The sequence below is a fragment of the Hemicordylus capensis genome, chromosome 6 (genome assembly GCF_027244095.1).
Source record: "Hemicordylus capensis ecotype Gifberg chromosome 6, rHemCap1.1.pri, whole genome shotgun sequence".
NCBI lineage: Eukaryota > Metazoa > Chordata > Lepidosauria > Squamata > Cordylidae > Hemicordylus > Hemicordylus capensis.
This window is the reverse complement of record NC_069662.1, coordinates 43,154,866-43,172,922: the sequence shown is the minus strand read 5'-3', so window position 1 is coordinate 43,172,922 and position 18,057 is coordinate 43,154,866. Positions and strand designations below refer to the sequence as shown.

The 18,057-nt window shown below is 46.4% G+C and overlaps 1 protein-coding gene across 23 annotated transcripts in view; it reads left to right on the top strand.

Annotated features, from left to right (window-relative positions):
• SRCIN1 (SRC kinase signaling inhibitor 1) overlaps nt 1-18,057 on the top strand; it is a 402,584-nt gene that overhangs the window by 338,934 nt on the left and 45,593 nt on the right. For 20 of the 23 annotated variants that reach the window (XM_053259951.1, XM_053259948.1, XM_053259952.1 and 17 more), the window contains 6 exons: nt 1,029-1,176; nt 1,765-2,074; nt 5,903-6,152; nt 8,759-8,913; nt 9,089-9,241; nt 14,995-15,102. In XM_053259951.1, coding sequence (XP_053115926.1) covers nt 1,029-1,176; nt 1,765-2,074; nt 5,903-6,152; nt 8,759-8,913; nt 9,089-9,241; nt 14,995-15,102 — 1,124 coding nt within the window. The remainder of the gene's footprint in view (nt 1-1,028; nt 1,177-1,764; nt 2,075-5,902; nt 6,153-8,758; nt 8,914-9,088; nt 9,242-14,994; nt 15,103-18,057) is intronic. The other 3 variants (XM_053259957.1, XM_053259970.1, XM_053259972.1) reach the window with 1 other exon arrangement.

Below are 18,057 nucleotides of genomic sequence, written 5' to 3'. Positions count from 1 at the left end.
GTCTGGAGTGGAGGCCTGGTCTACCCACTGACCTCAATTGGTAGACCAGCTCTCCCCAGAAAAACAGCCCTCCAAAATGGCACTCAAGACACTCAAAGTGGGGTCGCTTTGTTTTGAGCTCAAAACAGGCCCTTTATTTTAAGAGCATTTTGTTTCGAGCTCGGAAAACTTGAAATGTCCCGTTTGAGCTTGAAACAACCTGTTTTGCGGTTGAAATGTTTTGCACATCCCTAGTCAGAACCTTCCCTTTGTTTCTGGTATTTAAGAGAATGCCAGAAGTAGAGAAGTATAGTGGAGGGTAAAACAAAAGCAATAAAGGGTGGGCAGTTGGTGCAGACATATCTGGAGGTCCATGATGGGCTGGGCCTAGTACTTTCCAGGTTTGAGTCTGACAGCCATTCCTGAGAACTGATGTCTCCTGTACTCTGCGGTTTGCTTTGTGTGTGAATTTACAATGGTTATGAACAGTGGGATTCGGTCATATTGATCTTGCCCTCAGTGTAGCCCCATCTCCTTACCTACTCCCCAAACCTTCAAGCCTCATCATTCTTGGTTTAAAAAAAAACCCCAAGGGTATTTTATTATCATTTATTTTTGATTAGGTTGCTAGGCCTCATGAAAACATGAAGCAAATCGTCACACACATACGGCACCACTGAGAGTGAAGCAGCTGTGGCTTTGTAAATCTTCCTCACGTTCTCAGTTAATGAACAACATACAAGTGCTTACCTGCTTATAACAGGGTGGCTGGGCTCTTGGGAGTGGGTGGGATGGGGTGGGGAGGGGTGGGGAGAGATGCTGTGGTGGGTGTTTGCATAGTGGGAGGGATGCAGTTGTTCCTCCAAGACCGAGTAGCAGTAACGGCCAGGAGAGGCCTCACTTCTCACTCACCTGAGCCTCGCCATCCCACCCGCCTGCTTCCCTTCTCGGCTCCATGCCTCCCTTTCCCCCCAGGTGAAAGCCTTCCTTGGGCCTGCTCTGACCCCCATGCCTCTCCCTTCCCTCTCTGCCCGTCCCTGGCATTGCAGCTAATTTTCCCAGCCTGCAGAGCAAAATGCGTGTGGTCCTCCGTGTAGAGGTGGAGGCCGTGAAGTTCCTCAAGGAAGAGCCGCACCGGCTGGACGGCCTATTCAAGCGGTGCAAGGCAGTGACCGACACGCTGGCGCAAGTCCGCAAGTGAGTGAGCCCCTTCTGAGTGAGAGGAAGCCTTGCTATTTCTCTTGGGACCTGATCGGCTGGGATATTAGTCCCTCCCCCAGTGCTCACGACTTCCTTTCAGAATGTCTTTCATAGTTTTACATGCTTATCTCATGGGGTACCCAAGCAACTCAGAATACTGTTCATGGGGTCCCCAGGTGGTCTTCCTTCCAGGTACTAGCCAGAACCAGACCTGCTTAGCTTCCCAAGCAGAAACTGTGTTCAGTATCTTCAGACTGGCTAATGCAATGGGGGCATTTCTTTGAGCCCTGCCCCTGGATCCCTAAGGCCCCTCCCACTGAGCAGGGTTCCACCACCATTATTGCCATTGCACCCACATTTGCTGCTTCCCAATGGCCATGGCTTCTCTTGCCCCTGCTGACCTCCAAACCTAGCCATCATGTTGTTGTTAATGCTGCTCTTCAGGCACATTCATGTGCAGCCTTAATAAAGGACCTTCTAGGCAAACAAACACAGCAGCACGTTTTGTGTGGGCTTCCCCGCATGTGGGCTTCCCCAGTAGACCCCTTGACCTGCTCTTGACCGCTCATGCCCTCTTCTTGGCAGGCAAGTAGACGAGGGTGTCTGGGACTCATCCAGTAACCTTCTCAGTCAGTCTCCAAAGAAGGTAGAGCCGGAAAGTGACTTCAGCAGGACCTTGGATTTCGAGGTACCCATGAGCCCGCCGATGAACTTCCACGATCTCACTGCTTCCACCGATAGCCTGGGCACCACCAGCTATGGGCAAAGTCAAGGGCAGAGCCACCTGTCCAAGGGCAGCAACCCATCCCGGGGTTCAGAGATGGTTGCTGTCAAGACCCAGACAGGCTCTGATACCCCCAGTAAGAGGAGCGTGGACCGATCAGTGTCTGTGGAGGTGAGAACATTTTATATTTGCTATGTGAGAAAGGAATCGGGCCTGGGAAACTGAACTTTTGTATGAAGGACTAATTGCCAGCTACAAGCCCTCAGACAAAATCCAGGGTTGGCCCAAGACATTTGGGTGCATGAGATGGAAAATTAATTTCAATTAATAATTCCCTTTAACTGGCACAGGGCATGATCCACTAGGTAGTTCTCCTGCTCATATCCCATGGAGATGAACAGGAGCTGTGCAAGGGTGCTACCATCTCTTGTGAAAGTCACGTTCATTTCAGTGGGGCTTTCACAGCAGAGGAGCCACCTGATGACACAGTGGGAAAGCAAGCTGCCTAGAGAGGAGGCTGTTGGTTCGAATCCCCGCTGGTGTGTTTCCCAGAATATGGGAAACTCCTATATTGGCCAGCAGTGATATAGGAAGGTGCTGAAAGGCATCATCTCATACTTCGCAGTAGAAGGCAATGGTAAACCCTCCTGTATTCTACCAAGAAAAGCACATGGCTCTGTGGTTGCCAGGAGTCAACACCGACTCGACAGCACAACCTTTCCTTTTTCCACAGCAGAACTCTCCTGTGGACTGAGCCTCTTGGTTCATATCTCTCTGCCTCCCACCTAAATCCACCACCTCGTTTTTTCCAATGGTAGGGCCATCTCTGCCTCAGTGGGTGTTGTTTGACACCCAAATTTATTATTTTTTCATTATTTATCATCAATAATGATAATTATTTATTAGAATAAATTTTGATAAATGATACTGTATTGATAATTTATTCATAAAATAACAATTATTTATTTATTAAAATAATGACAATAATTTATTTATTATTTATCATAAATTGTCAGCCTCCTCCCGCCCTCTCCTTCATGCTTCCTGAAACAACTGAGAGGATAGGGGAGAATAGAGGGTAAGGAGAGAAGGAAGTGTTTCTCCTTCATGTGTCCCTCGCTCCCTCCCACTCTTCATTTGCTCCCATCCCAGAACAATTATCAGGCACCTGTGGGTGGTGAGAGCCAGGGTGAGGGGAGTTCTGGTAAACCACATTTGGGCTGATGACAGCGGGGTGGGTCCTCCTTCTAATCAGTCCTTTTTGTTGGCTCACTAGAAGAAATACTTGTTGGACTGGGCTGTACGTTGCCCCTAACTGCTCATCGCTAGAGATTTTGAGAAATTTGCTTAACTGTCCCACTCACAACAGAAGCGCACAAGTAATGAGAGCACTGCTAATTAATATTGACCTGGATCAGACATAACATGGAACCACAGGTCCAGTGGGCCCACGGTTCTGCACCCTCGCCCTGCTTTCTCATCCACATTTGAACATTGGGATAGGGATGTGCACAAATCAATTTTTTTAATTCCATTTGTGCCCAAAACAAATCACCCCTGATTTGTTTTGTATCCAAATCAACACCCTCCAAATCACCCCAGATTTGATTCAGGTTTGGACCAATTCAGACCAATTGACAAGGTCCTAGGGGCACCAAGTTTGGGGGTTGGGTAGGGCCCCATGGGTGACACATACCAGCCAAATTTCAAGGTAGGTGGACACCTGGTTGATTTTTAATGAATTTTTTAGTTTTTACTGATTTTGAACATTTCCTCCAGAGAAAACAGTGGGGATTTGAATTTGCCAAATCCTAACCCTAAAACAGATCCCCGGCTTTCTTTTTTTAAAAAAGCTAAGCTCTAGCCCTTGTAGAAGTGGAATTATGGAGCAAAATGCGCGGTCATTGTTTTTCAAGTGTTTGGATTCTTTGGTGTATAATAACTTTTCCTCATAATGAATCCCTATGAGGATTCATTGCACACCTTCATTTCTTCTGTTCGTTTTGACTGTCACTGGACAGTGCCAACTGTCAACTGCCATGTGCCGACTCTCTCTCTCTCTCTCTCTCTCTCTCTCTCTCTCTCTCTCTCACACACACACACACACACCTGCAAGGCAGTGGGGTACACATTTTAATTTTTAGGATCAAAACTACACCCTCCCCCCCCCCACACACACACACTGGAGTACTCAGTTTATTTTTTTTGGTATTTTTGAAGTGTTTAGATTCTTTTGTGTCTTCATTACACACCTTCATTTCTTCTGTTCAATTTGACCCCACTGCTTTGCAGGTGGGGATGGGGAATTAGTGGCATCCCATGTTCCAACTGCCCTGCAACCCACAAGCCACTGGGTACTCAGTTTATATTTTAGGGATTTTTGAGGTGTTTAGACTCTTTGGTGTGTAATGAATGCTCATAGGGATTCATTATGAGGAAAGGTTATTAGACACCAAAGAGCCTAAACACTGGGGGAAAAACCCTAGAACATAAACTGCCTTGCAGGTGGGAGTGGGGTGTAGTTGACACATGACAGTTGGCACTGTCGAAAAGACAGTCAAAATGAACAGAAGAAATGAAAGTGTGTAATGAATCCTCATAGGGATTCATTGAGGGAAAGTTATTATACACCAAAGAATCTAAATATTTGAAAAATAGTGACCACACATTTTGCTCCATAACTCCACTTCTACAAGGGCTAGAGCTTAGATTTTTTTAAAAATAAAAATAAATGAAAGCTGGGAATCTGGGGAAATTAATATGAGGGATATGAATCTCAAATCGATTTGAATAGAATCAGGCGTGATTTGATTTGTACCCGAATCTAGCCAATGGACCACAGGGGTGATTTGTTTTGTCTCCAAATCACCTAAATCAGCAAGATTTGTGTACAGATTGATTTGTACCTGAATCAATTTGCACATCCAAACGTTGGGGAGATCTGCCTCTCTGCAGTTAGCGAGACTCAGAGAGGTGGGGGAGCTGGCTGTGTAGGCTTCCTTCTTTCCTGAAGAACAGCCCACACAGCCAATTAGGCCAGAATGAGTGGGGAGCTTCCTCCCTCAACTCCAATTCCATGGGGCCCAAATTGCAGTGCCAGCATTCGGATGTAATGCTGGCACCGAGAAATTGAGTTTGTGGGAGTGAAACTCTGCTCTGACCAAAGGTTTGTTGGAAGACCACCATCACAGGGGCCCAGAGTGGAGTTTGGTGAGGGAAACCATGGGTCGCTTTCCCCCACAAACTCCATTTCCTTGAATTTGGTTGTCCAGGTTAGGAAAGTGAAGAGACTTCTGGTTTCCTGTTACATCTGAACCGAGCCATAGTCTGGAGACATGGAGTTAAAGTTCTAAGTAAAGTAGTTTATTTAGGAAATACATCAGAGAGATAGGAAAGGCCTACATGTCTAGCTGCTTACTGCATCAGGAAGGGGAGTAGGCAGAGGAAGACTGTCTCTTAGGTGAGAGAATAAAACATGAGACTATCATTCTGACAAAGGGGAAGTAAAGTAGAGAAAGTGTACTCAGAGAGGGGACATTTTTTAGGTGACACAGAGGACTTCTGTGGGAAGGGGAGGCTATTTAAATTCACACACCCGTGCACAAGTGCCAAATTAGTCAAATGCGCCTGCAGTAATACTGGGACATCTCGTGGAGCACCAGCACTTTGTTAGTTAGCATGTCAGCCTATGGATTCTGTTGAGAGGGCAAGAACCAGTGGAGGGGATGCCACCATAGTATGGCTTGGAGGCGGGCCTTCCTCTCCAAACTCACAATTGCTGGGTAACAAAGGGGCAGAAATCCCAGGACTTCCTGCTCCCTATCCTAAAAGTGGAAGCACTCCTTATTCCGTGTCAGCCTCATCACCCATCTTTGAGGGAAAGGCTTCAATGTCAGAAACTTGAGCTCTGTCACCTCTCATTGTAGAAATCAGGTACTTGGCTGTGGGGCCCTGCTCCGGAGTAGTCAGCATTACAGTTAATTTTGCCCTGCTTTACAGGCAGCAGAACGAGATTGGGAGGAGAAGCGGGCAGCCTTGACCCAGTACAGCGCTAAGGATATTAATCGCCTCCTGGAAGAGACCCAAGCCGAGCTGATGAAGGCAATCCCTGACTTGGAGTTTGCAGCCAAGCACAAGCAGACCTCTAGCAGTGGGAGTGCTGCCTCCACCCCTGAGCACAAGCCTGCCAAGCCCCAGCATGCACAGAAGACCACGGCCAAAATGGACCCCAATGGTCGCCGGGGATCAGGTACGGCAGGTGCAGAATGGCAGAGATAGACACCCTTTGTGGGACTTGGCATGCGTGTTTGTGAGGGCAGGTTATAGTCCTACACAACTGAGAATACCTCACTATCCCAGTTCACCATCTACATTATATAAGTCACCCTTCCCATCTTCTGTCTCCTTAGTAGATGATCTTTGTGCATTTCTGGATTGTGCAGTTGCACCATGCGCATGCAGAATGTGGTACAGGGTCCCTCAGGGACTTGAACCAGGAACTTCATGGCCTAAAGCAGGAACCTAGCCTAGTGAGCTTCCTGGATCGATGTGCTGAGATTTCAGAGCCCTCTACAGGCATAAAAAGAAATAGAGGCGTGCAACCATGGGCCTTACCATTTGCAGGCAGTATGAAGCCTCTGGACTGGCCAGGCTTGCTATGAGTACTTGGAGCCTGGCCTTCTACCTTTGCCTGGTCAGCAGAACAGTATAAGCTTGGCTGACAGACAAAGTGAGAATTTTTTTTACACTGAATGGCCAGTGATGTGGAGTGGAAGGGAATACTTGACCACTGCCACTGAGCAGTGCATGGCATCTCCCTCACCATTGGAGACCTCAGAAAGGAAAAGCGGTGTGTGTGTGGGGGGGGGGGCTTGTCAGGCACCCAGGTCTTCCTCCTTCATGCTAGGTTGACTGATTCCCTTGGTTGTCTCCTCTCCCAGGGGCACAACCCTCAGCTGTCTCTTCCTCCTCATCAGACTCTCTTCTGTCCCTCCCTAAATATCTGCCCTTCACCCCACCCCTCAGTCTTGCATTACTCCCCCTTGCCCCCACCCCCACAGGGGCTTATTGGCAAGCTGCCCCCGTCAGTGCCCCAGGTGTTGCCATGGCAACAGATAGGCATGGGACAACACGTTAGCCCAACTTCCTGCTCCTCTGGCCTCGTGTAAGGTGGAGAACTGTTGCTGGGTTACTTGTCTCTTCTCGCCAGCCAGGCTAGGTGGGCATTTGCTGGCCTCCTTCCTACCTGCCAGCAGAGCAGGGGATGCAGTCAGGGGTTGGACCCCTGACACAGTGTCCTTATTAGTGGAAGACACCGGTCAGTAGTAGATGCAGCAGTCAGCATGAGGTAGTTGCGCAGTTGCCGACTGACAGCAGCACCCTGCATAGATGGCTAACATCAGCAACCAGGCATGGGCGTCTGCAGGAAGGGCAAAGGGGGCAGTTGACTGCACCCTCACCCCAGGTTCATGGCTGGATTGAGCAGCAGGTGCTTTTATTTTTCTTGTTGCAGGAGAAGGAGTGCATACTCCCCCCATAACAAGAAAAATTCCTGCCAACTCCCATGCACCATCGCCTCTGGCCATTCACCAGCTGCACCTGGGTGGTTCTGCTGGCAGAGCTGCTCCCCACCTCCACCACCTCATGTCCCGCACTGGTCAAAACATGAGGCGGGCAGTCCCCTGCTCTTTGGTCACCACTTGGCATCAGTTTTTGACTGCGCCTCCCTTTCCCCACTTCATTGGCTGCCACACTGGCTGTCATGTAGAAGGAGATTTAAATGTAAAGCAAATCTCTGAGTGGTTATCCTACCCCCAGGAACAGTTGCTGACCATCATGTTCAGCAGAAATCCGTAATCTGAGTTCATTATTGGCCTTCAGGGGAGAGCCCTTAAAACCTATCTGTTTGGTCTGGCCTTCCAGGGTTTTTAAACTGTTGTAAATGATCGGCCTGGTCCTCCAGGGTTTTTAACTGTTTAAATATTTTGACTGCTAATTGGTTTTATGCTGCTTTTATAGTTTTGATTTTAATTGTTAATTGATTTTGATTGTTTTTATTTTGATGTAAACTGCCCTGAGCCATTCTTGGAAGGGTGGTATATCAATCGATCGATCAATCGATCAATCATAATATGTTGGGATGAAAAGAATCATAACTTGATCTAGGTAGGTTTTGGTTAGGATGTTATGGAGCATAGTGGATTTATTATGAGAGCCAGTTCTTGGTGCAGCCTCCACATATTAGAGTTTCGGACATTGGTCTCTATCAGTTACTACAGGAGCTCCCAAACTTTTTTAACAAGTGTACCTCTTTTGTCACAAACCTTCAGCTCAGGTACCCCCTATAGAGATTTTGTGTGTGTGTATATGTGTGTGTGTGTACACACACATATATTTAAATGTTACAAGACAGGTCACTCCAGTCACTAGCTTGCATCCAGACCAAGTTACTCATGAGTACTCCCATTGAAATAAACCTTTTGAAGTTGCTTCCATTTTAAGTAAATTCCTCTCATTAATTTCAATAAGACTGCTTATGAGAAGCACAGCTGCAGCTTGGGAAGGCAAGCTGCAACCTTGGGAGGGCTCCGGGTATCCTCAAGCAACCTTAGGCATACTAGCACCCTTTTCGGGAACCCATGGGTTACTGAGATTGGTTCCTCACCCCTTGGAGACCTTTTTGATTATCACTGGTTCCAGGCAGCTAATCGCAGCTTCTGCTATTCCATCTCTCTGAGAAGATAACAGAGTCCTTTTGAGAAAATGGCTGAAGGTCAGCAAGCTGACGATAAATAACACCACCTGTGCCATGAGTGAAAGCTACGATTCCTAATGCTAACTTTGTTGTCTCCCTAGATGAGTTGACGGTGCCCAGATATCGGACTGAGAAGCCCTCCAAGTCTCCTCCCCCACCTCCACCTCGGCGGAGTTTCCCATCCTCCCATGGTCTCACGACCACTCGCACAGGGGAGGTGATTGTCACCAGCAAAAAGGAATCCAGTTTCATGAAGGTATGCAACCCCTTCATCCCCATGAAGAGGAGAGGGCAGGTATCAGGCTGGAGACACCCAGTGGACTAACTTGTCCCTTTCTCTCCCCCCACTCCTCTCCCCTTCCTTTCGCTTCTTTCCTATCACAACCCAATCCCTCCCTCCCAACTTATCTCTCCCTCACTTGTGATTCCAGAAAGCTGAATCAGAAGAGCTGGAGACCCAGAAGCCACAGGTGAAACTGAGGAGGACTGTGTCAGAGGTCGCCAGGCCTGCCTCCACACCCCCCATCATTGCCTCTGCCATAAAAGATGACGATGACGAAGACAGGATCATTGCCGAACTTGAGGTAGGAAAGGGAAGATGTAAGAAGGGGCTCTAGTGTAGTGGTGTGCAAATTTGTCTTCACAGCTGTGGCTGCAGGAGGTGCATGGTGGCCGCAGGTGTGGCCACAGCACAGACATTGTCATACAAGTCAATGGCCCTCATCTGGCCTTAGTCAGCCATTGTGACTAAGAAACCCTTGAGAAACCCTGTGGGAGTGGCATATAAAACTGGGTGATGGGCTTTCTGCTTTTTGTGAGAAGTAGGTTCTAGAATGGTAATAAATCCACTAAGAAACTGGGAAATGTGATTCCTGTGTGGGAATCCCATACAAAATGGGATTCCTGTATGGGAAGATTCACTTTGTAGATTATATTTTGTCTGAATGTCTGCACATTTTAACCCCTAAATATGAGCTGTTGCCCCCAGCCACTTCATTCACTTGATAGTATGGCCCCTGAATCCTTCTCTGGCCAAATGTTCCCTTTCCAACAGGTTTATACCCACAAAGTCTGAGACAAGCACAACTTATTCTCTACTGAGATATCTATTTACTCTAACATTTTCTTTTTTAAACAGCATTATTTACTTAGCAATCAGTTGGACACACATTGGGTCTGCTTGTCCGTCTGCCACCAGGCAATAAGAGTTGAACCATAAGGGGCTAACTATGTATTACAGTACATAACATTGTGTGAAACAGTCCCTGATGCCTTTCATTTTAAAGGGCTATCTCTGGAGTAGAGGTGAGGTGAATTTAGAGTGGAGAATTGGTGGGAGAGAGAGGCTTAATCCCTTCCCCACCCACTGTTTCCTCCCCTCCAAAGTGGTTTCCCCCTGCAAGGTTTCAAGTGCATGTTTGCTCTTGCAAATGTTTGTGTGTTTTTTAAAAAAGAAAAAGCAACTATCATGAATCTAAACTGAACCTCATTAATACAAATATTAAACTATTGACAAAATGTCTCCTTGGACATTTTCATTAAGTCTATTATGATTTCAGTATACAATAAGCAATTGATCAAGTAGCAACTGTCTTGTCTGATTTGTTCCTTCCCATTGATGTTTGTAAAAGGTCAGCTTATTCATTAATGTGGTTTGCCAGGCACTATACAGCTGTTCCTCCATTGCAGGCGACACAGTTCTTTTTCCAGTGCATCGCTAAATGAAAAAATACTGTTGTCAACAAGTCACTCCCAAGATTGTTGTGTATTTTTGAGATGTACATTTTCAAATAACTCTGGAGAATTACTAGAGGACTTCACCGTATATTGTACCCTGCTATATCTTTCTAATAATGTTCCTTCAGTATATAATATTCACTTGGTTACCAAACTGCCATTTATGCATGAAATCTGCATTGACCTGATTACACCTCCAACCACGGTAAGATGTCTTTCCATCCATTTTCCTAATATTAGATGGAGCATAATACCACTTGTACAAAAGTTCATAAAAATTCTCAGTAGAGCTGACATCCAAAAGGTCACTTGGTCCTTACGGGTGTAAGCCCGTCGTGAATTTGACGTCGACACTTGTAAATCCCCTTTTCATTTGCCTTTATGCTTGTAATCTTTCAGCAAAATCTCCATCACAGTTCCACATACCTTAGTGGAGAGCTCTTTCCTAGTAACAGGAGGTTTCAGCAGCTGTTGAAATTTTGTCAAGTTCTTATCATATCAAATTCTCCTTGTATTACTTAAATTGTACTCCTAATTTGTAAATACTAAAAATGATTTAGTATTTAGTAAAAATACATGGCAGGATGTGATTCTGTATTTTGCATTTCCCTTTGCCATAAGCCATGTCAGCTTTCTTGGGTGGAAAATAATTATGAACCTTTATAAATTGCATCATTCCCAGATATCATCCTTACTCAATTCCTTTGCCATTTGAAAATCTTTACTGTATAGGACTGATGCCAGTAATGAAAGAGCAGGAGTTAATTGTTCCCTGTATTGATCCCAGATATATTTTGTTTGTTTGTTTGTTTGTTTGTTTAAAAACAACAACCATATTTCCCACTTCTCTTCAAAGAAATGGAAACTTACAGATTCAAAATGTTAATACAGCTACATAATAAAATGATTTTTTAAAAACAGTGGTTCATATACTGCGCAAGGCAATGGGGGCAATAATAGCCCTGTCTGAGCTATTGTGCATGTGTAAATAGTGTCAGAGGAGTTGTGCCGCAAGGTGGCTCCACTGCGGTGTAAAGTTGCGCAAGCACCATTGCGCAACAGGACACCCACTGAAAATAATGGGTGTCCTGTTACACATCTGTGTAATTCATTCATTCATTTTTGCATTTATACCCTGTTCTTCTTCCTCCAAGGAACCCCGAGTAATGTACATGATTACGTTTATACTCGCAACAGCCCTGTGAGGTTAGGCTAAGTGACTGGCAGAGAGTCACCCAGTGAGTTTCATGGCTGAACAGGGATTTGAACTCACATCTCCCTGGTCCTACTCCAATACTCTAACCACTACACCACTCCATTCAGCAGAGCTGCCCTGCAGTGCAACTCTTCCGACACTATTTACATGTATGCAGCAGCACAGGCAAGACTCCCTATCACCCTTGTTACCTTGTGCATTTATTGTTAAGATTTAAAATTTATTTTAACAATAGATTAAAGATATCTTTAATTATGTGGTTGCACATATTTCAGTACTTTTGTTTGGCTCGGTTTAATTTTCTCGACCAAATCCATGCTGCCAGCAGATTGTTCAACACTGCTCAGTGTTCCAGCATTGGTTGATTGTTCTCTGCAGTCATGCGTTCACACAGAAACCAATATAACTGCATGATAGCAATTGGTTACCTGTGGAACTGCTATAACGCCATACACAGCCCCTGATTGCAATGCTCAGTATTTCACTCTTGCTATCCGTGCTGTCAGATAACTTTGTTCAAGCCAAACAGCATTTGATTACATTTTTTCCCGGGAATCTTTATTACAATTTTTTTCCCATGAAATTACTAAAGTTAAGAAAAGGCACAATAATTTGGGTGATATTGTTTTCATTTATACCCTGAAAGGTTTTTTGTTGCACAGAATTTTAACTCTTGACTTCTTGATCAAGTCAAGTTTATCTTGTATAAGATACATCTTTAGATAGTGACATTCCCAAATATAAAAATTGTTCCTATTTTTACACTTAGTTTCAGTTATCATTCCAATTTCTTCTCTGGCAAATTGTCATCCACATGTATTCCAGTAATTCATACGGTTTTTTTGATTGCCTCTCTAGGCTCATATTTGCCCAGAATGTACCAAAAGGTTATTGTGGTGCTAGCAAAAGCCATTGTGGTGCTGCTTAAATATATATTTTGAAACCCATGGAGGAAAAAAGTCATTTGATAAGGCAATTTGGAGTTCAGAAATGTTGGGTGGGGAAAGGGTTAAGCCAGTCCTCCCTCCTTTGATGTTTTTTCACTCTAAATATCTCCCCTAGAAACAGTTTTGCTTTTTGAAAAAGAAAAAAGAGGGCCCTCCGTTCTTTTAAAATCTTGGTACAGAGGTGCAGAAGAAGTGAAATCTGGTGTAGAATATTAATCATCTGTGCAGATTTCAGGAATTCATTAATTCCTGTTATTAATGAGTGTGATTCATTTATTTCAGTTATTAATTATAAAGTGTAGATAAAGTAGTACGTTAGTTGACTTGGAATGATACGCTAAACAAGAGCTGTCTGTTACTTGGAGTGACACATTAAAGAGCTGCTTATGGGAAATGGTGACTCCTTGTGGGCATGCTGAGAACAACAACTGCCAAGTCAGCTATTAAGGGCGTGCACACAAAATATTTGCACGTTTGGAGGCTCTATAGTTTTCATATTTGATCCATTTGGGACCATTATTTTTTGTTCTGGACCCATTTTTTGTTCATGGACCCTTTTTTGTTCTGAACCCATTTTGTTCTGGTCCTAATTCATGTTTGTAAATTCATTTTTGGCTTTCTTTTTTTAACAGAAAAATATTTTACTTTTGATTGTAGTTTTCACTGCCACCTATTTCATTGTCACCTGAAGTCCCAATGTGCAGCTGTTTCCTGGCAGCTGACACCTTGAATACCCATTCTGCCCTGGGATGGAGCATTGTTCTGAGACAATTAAGGAACAGAATAGGTATTCAAGATAGAGCACTTCTAAAGAAGTGGCTGTCAGTTTTCTCTCTAATTTTTTGCATTTGTGTGTGGATTTCGTTTTGTTCTGGGCAGCAGTATCAAGGCGCAGGGGGCGTGGCTAACCTTCACTCCCTGCATCTGACTGTGACGTCTGATGCAAGGGGCACGGCTATGGGGCTGCCGCAGCGGGCTGAATCTGGGCCACCACTGGCCTCCCTCCATGCCTGAGCTAAGCATACAGTGTGGTGATGGCCACTCGCTGCATGTTTATTCATATAGCACCATCAACAGATATGATTTTTTGCAGCGTGGCAACAAAAAGACAAGTTCCCTGCCCTGAGCAGTTTACAGTCTAAAATTTGACACAAGTAAGACAATAGACAGAGGAGAGGAATGTGGAGGAAAAGGTAACTGGAGAAAATGTGTGTTCAGCATAGTTCCAGGTCCTTAGGCTCAGATTCAGTAGCAAATGAAGAATAAAAGGTTATGCCAAATCTTAGGTGGCTTTAAGAAAGGATTAGACAAATGCATGGAGGATGGTTCAGTCAGTGGCTCTTAGCCAAAATAACTAAATAGAACTGCTATGTTCAGAGGCAGTATAACTCTAAATACCAGCTGCTGGGGACATCAGCGGGGAAGGTTACCTGCATGCTCTGCCTATGAGATTTCCAGGAGCATTTGGCTGGCTCCCTCAATTGCTGGACTACGTGGAGATTTGCCTGATCCAGAAAAGCAGTTGTTGTCGTCTTAGTACTGCTTGCTGGTTTTTGCCTCCTGCAGAACTGGAAGCCAAAATGACAATAGATTTGTGGGTACTAAAAAGAGACCTCAAGGCCAGGTATTTTCCTGTGTCCCACAAAGAGCACCACAATAGCTTTGCGGAGCCTTATACTGTATATCACTAGTTGTGGTAGATAGAACAGGATCGCTGACTGGATGAAGGTTTGAAATCAAGAATGGGGTTTTGGTTTGAGGGGGTGGGTTGTTTTGCTCTCTCTTTTAAATTTTTTTTAAACAATGTTGTTTTGTTTGCTGTTTTGACTTGAGAGGTTTTCAGCTGCATATCGCAGAGCGAAACCTTCAAGATGAAACTACCAGGACGAAAAAGGATGTTTGTTGTGGTTATTTATTATCGTATTCCTGTTTTTATGCATCCAGAGGCACTCTTACCCCAGGACTACCAGGCTGAAGTCCAGGGCCTCCACCGCCCCTGGGGGCCCCCAAATCCATTTTAGTCTGTCCCAGGTGCTGTGGTCACGTTAAAATGTGTTTAAAATACTGGGGGGGGGGAGGGCCCTTTAAGTCCAGGCTCCAAAACTACCTAGGTGCACCTCTGTATGCATCATTCTTATCAGTCAGAGCACGGTGTGCAATGTGCTTTACAGCTCAAAGTGGATGCTCTTATGATTTCATGCCACATCTTTCCAGTTCAGTCAGAGACAATCTGGCCACAGACACTTTCTGAAGAGGAGACTGTGGCCATCCCTTGCGATTTGATTTTAGTTTGCTGTTTTTTCCTTCTCACCCCTCTTGTGACCCATTGTTTATGGCTGCCACCCTTGAGCCAGAATCATAAACCCCTACTATTTTGTTTTCTGTCTATATACACACACCCCAAAAACAACCACCTTCCATGTTCTGACTTCCTCAGGTGTTTCAGAGAAGCTCTTCCTTTATTCCTAAATTCCGTTGTGACCAGCTTGTGCCAACCGCAGACATGTGGCCCAATGGAGCCACTTTAGCAGCCGAAGGATGGAAGGTAACAGCCGTTGCTCGGACGGATTGCAGCTCCTTTTCTCTCTTCCTCCCCTCCGACTGGCTACCCACCACTGCATCTCTAACAAGATTCCTCTTCCTTTTCTGCAGCCCTTGTTAACTCTTCTTTCTCTTCCTCTCTGTACATTAACCAACTAGTGGCTCCTTCACTCTTCCCCACGTCACCCCTCTGGCACAAAGTATCGTGCGTTGTACTGACACAACACGGAACCCAACGGGCACTAACTGCGCGTGGCTCTTGCAGGGGGAAGTGTGTCTGGGCTGTTGGGCCTCCCCCAGAGAATGCTGGGAAACTTTGGACTGGGGTGGAGTCCAGAGTGATGATCACATTGGGGATATCTCACTCTTTCTGTCTGCATTATAATTTTGCCTGCACTTTTAAACGAAAGGATTTCCTGGTTGCAATGCATGCCGTGCCCTTTTGGATGGAGCCTAGGTGTTTGTTCCCACTGCTAATTTCCTGGTGCATGTATTCTAACTTTAAAAAAGAAAGAAAGGAAAGGAAAGGAAAAGCCACAAGACTCAGAAGGCCTCGGCCTTCTTTTCCCCACAACTAGGATGCTTCAGTTCAAGTTTTAGCTGTGACTTGATAGTCTGCTTGGAAATCAAGACTTTTAAAACTATTTGTGGTGTAGACACTTTGCAGTATGCTCCCAGGAAAAGTTTTGGTCAGTGTAAACTTGGAAACATTTATTAAGAACTAGTATGTGTAAGCCCGTTGTAATAACGGGCTCTAGTGGGGGGGGGGTTCCCGCTGCCGCCTCACCCACCTTGGGCGCACTCCTTGGGCCGCCACCTTTGGCCGAGGCGGCGGCTCTGCCGCCATCTCGGCCGCACTCTCCGCCTGCCGTTTCTCATGGCGGCCGCCGCCGCCATCGGGGCCACTCGCCCCGCCGCGGCCACCACCTCCTTGGCCCGCACTCCTTTGGCCGAGGCCGCGGCTCCGCCGCCGCCTCGGCCGCACTCTCCGCCCGCCGCTTCTGCTCCTCCCGGTCTCCCGTGGCGGCGAGGACTCCACCTCTGGCCGAGGACTCCACCGGCGGCCGTGTCCAACATGGCCGCCCGTCTCTGGGCAGCCGTATCTTTTTCGCCCGATCTGGGCATGCGCTCCGCTCCGCGCATGCCCAGAACGGGCGAAAAAGACACGGGCAGCACGGCCGCACGTCCAAGGCTTTTATGGTAGAGGATATGCCATGATATCTGTTCACATACACCAGTTGTGGTCCACTGGGGTTAGGAAGGGCCACCCCTTCCTTTTACATGGGATCTTAAATTTTGTCTCAGGAAGTTTCAGGAACGGAGACAACTAGAGATACAGTGAGGCTGGTCACAAAACCAAAAACTGTCCTACCCAGGTTTGGGAGCTGTACACACTTCCAATTTTTGGTTGTGTGGGAGCAAACAACCAGATAGGAGAAGGAAGGAGTGATTGTGTAGGAGACAGTAGCTGGGTAGGACAGCTTCTCTTCCTACCTTGGTCAAATGCTAGGTATGAAAGCTGGGTAGAACAATCCCACCCAGTTCCTGTCTCTCATACAGTCTCCCTCCTCCTCCTTAGTTGTTTGCTCCCACCCAACTAAAAATTGGGAGCATGCACAGCTCCCATACCTGGGTAGGACACTTGTTGCCTCAGTGTTGAGTGGTGTACAATGATTCCCAATAAAATGATCTTGGGATGGATCAATGGATGGCTTTGCTCATGTCAGGGATTCCCATAGTTGGGACTGGACAGGATGTTTTCCTCAGTTCAGATTGGCGCTGAACCTGGGGGATTTTCCCTTCCTCCTCCTGCATATAGTTCACCTTACTTACTTGAGTCATCTGATTCACAGGCACCACTTCTGGGCTGTATTGGCTCTCTACTTGTGGCAAGCTGTGATCTGGATTGTATGTAGGGGTGTGCTCGGAACCGCAGAGCTGCAGTCCGGCACTGGGGTGGGGGGTTCCTTTAAGGGTGGGGGGAGGGTTTACTTACCCCTCCCGCCGCTTTCCCCCATCCATCGCCGTATTTTCTTTAGTAATTGGGGCGGCAGGATACCTCCGTGCCACCCCTTCTTCCGGCGCTTGGCTACACAGTGTAAAAGGCTTCTAGAAACCTTTTGTGCCTGCACGCAATTTAATCAGTGCAGTGAATGCACCTTCCCCCGCTTCCTTCCTTGCCTTCCCCGGCTTAGTGCAAAAGGGTTAGTGCAAAAGGCTACCCACGTGCCCCTACTTCCTTCAGTAATCGGGGCAGCAGGATACCTTCCTGCTGCCCCTTCTAACTCTTCGCTGCAAAAGGCATTTTTAGAAGCCTTTTGCGTACGCGACGTGTGCACGCGCAAAAGGCTTCTAAAAAAGCCTTTTGCAGCGAAGGGTTAGAAGGGGCGGCAGGAAGGTATCCTGCCGCCCCGATTACTGAAGGAAGTAGGGGCACATGGGTAGCCTTTTGCACTAACCCTTTTGAAACCTTTTGCACTAAGCCGGGGAAGGTAAGGAAGGAAGCGGGGGAAGGTGCATTCACTGCACTGATTAAATTGCGTGCGGGCACAAAAGGCTTCTAAAAGCCTTTTACACTGTGTAGCCAAGCGCCGGAAGAAGGGGCGGCAGGGAGGTATCCTGCCGCCCCAATTACTAAAGAAAATACTGCGACGGACGGGGAAAAGCGGCAGGAGGGGTAAGTAAACCCTCCCCTCAACCTTAAGGGAACCCCCACCCCACCCCAATCCACCCAAATCCGAACCGCCCATGTCCAGACCAGTCCGGAGGCTTTTAGAATGGCCTCCGGACCAGTCTGGGCACATCACTAGTTGTATGGGCAGATTTGTGGTAGCTGGTGGTTGGCTGCAAGGGTTATGTGCAAGGGTTTAGGCTAAATGAAATCTTAGTCACTTCCAACTATAATTTTATGGGCATGTGTACACTACAGACCATGAGTGAACCCTGGAAACTATAGTTG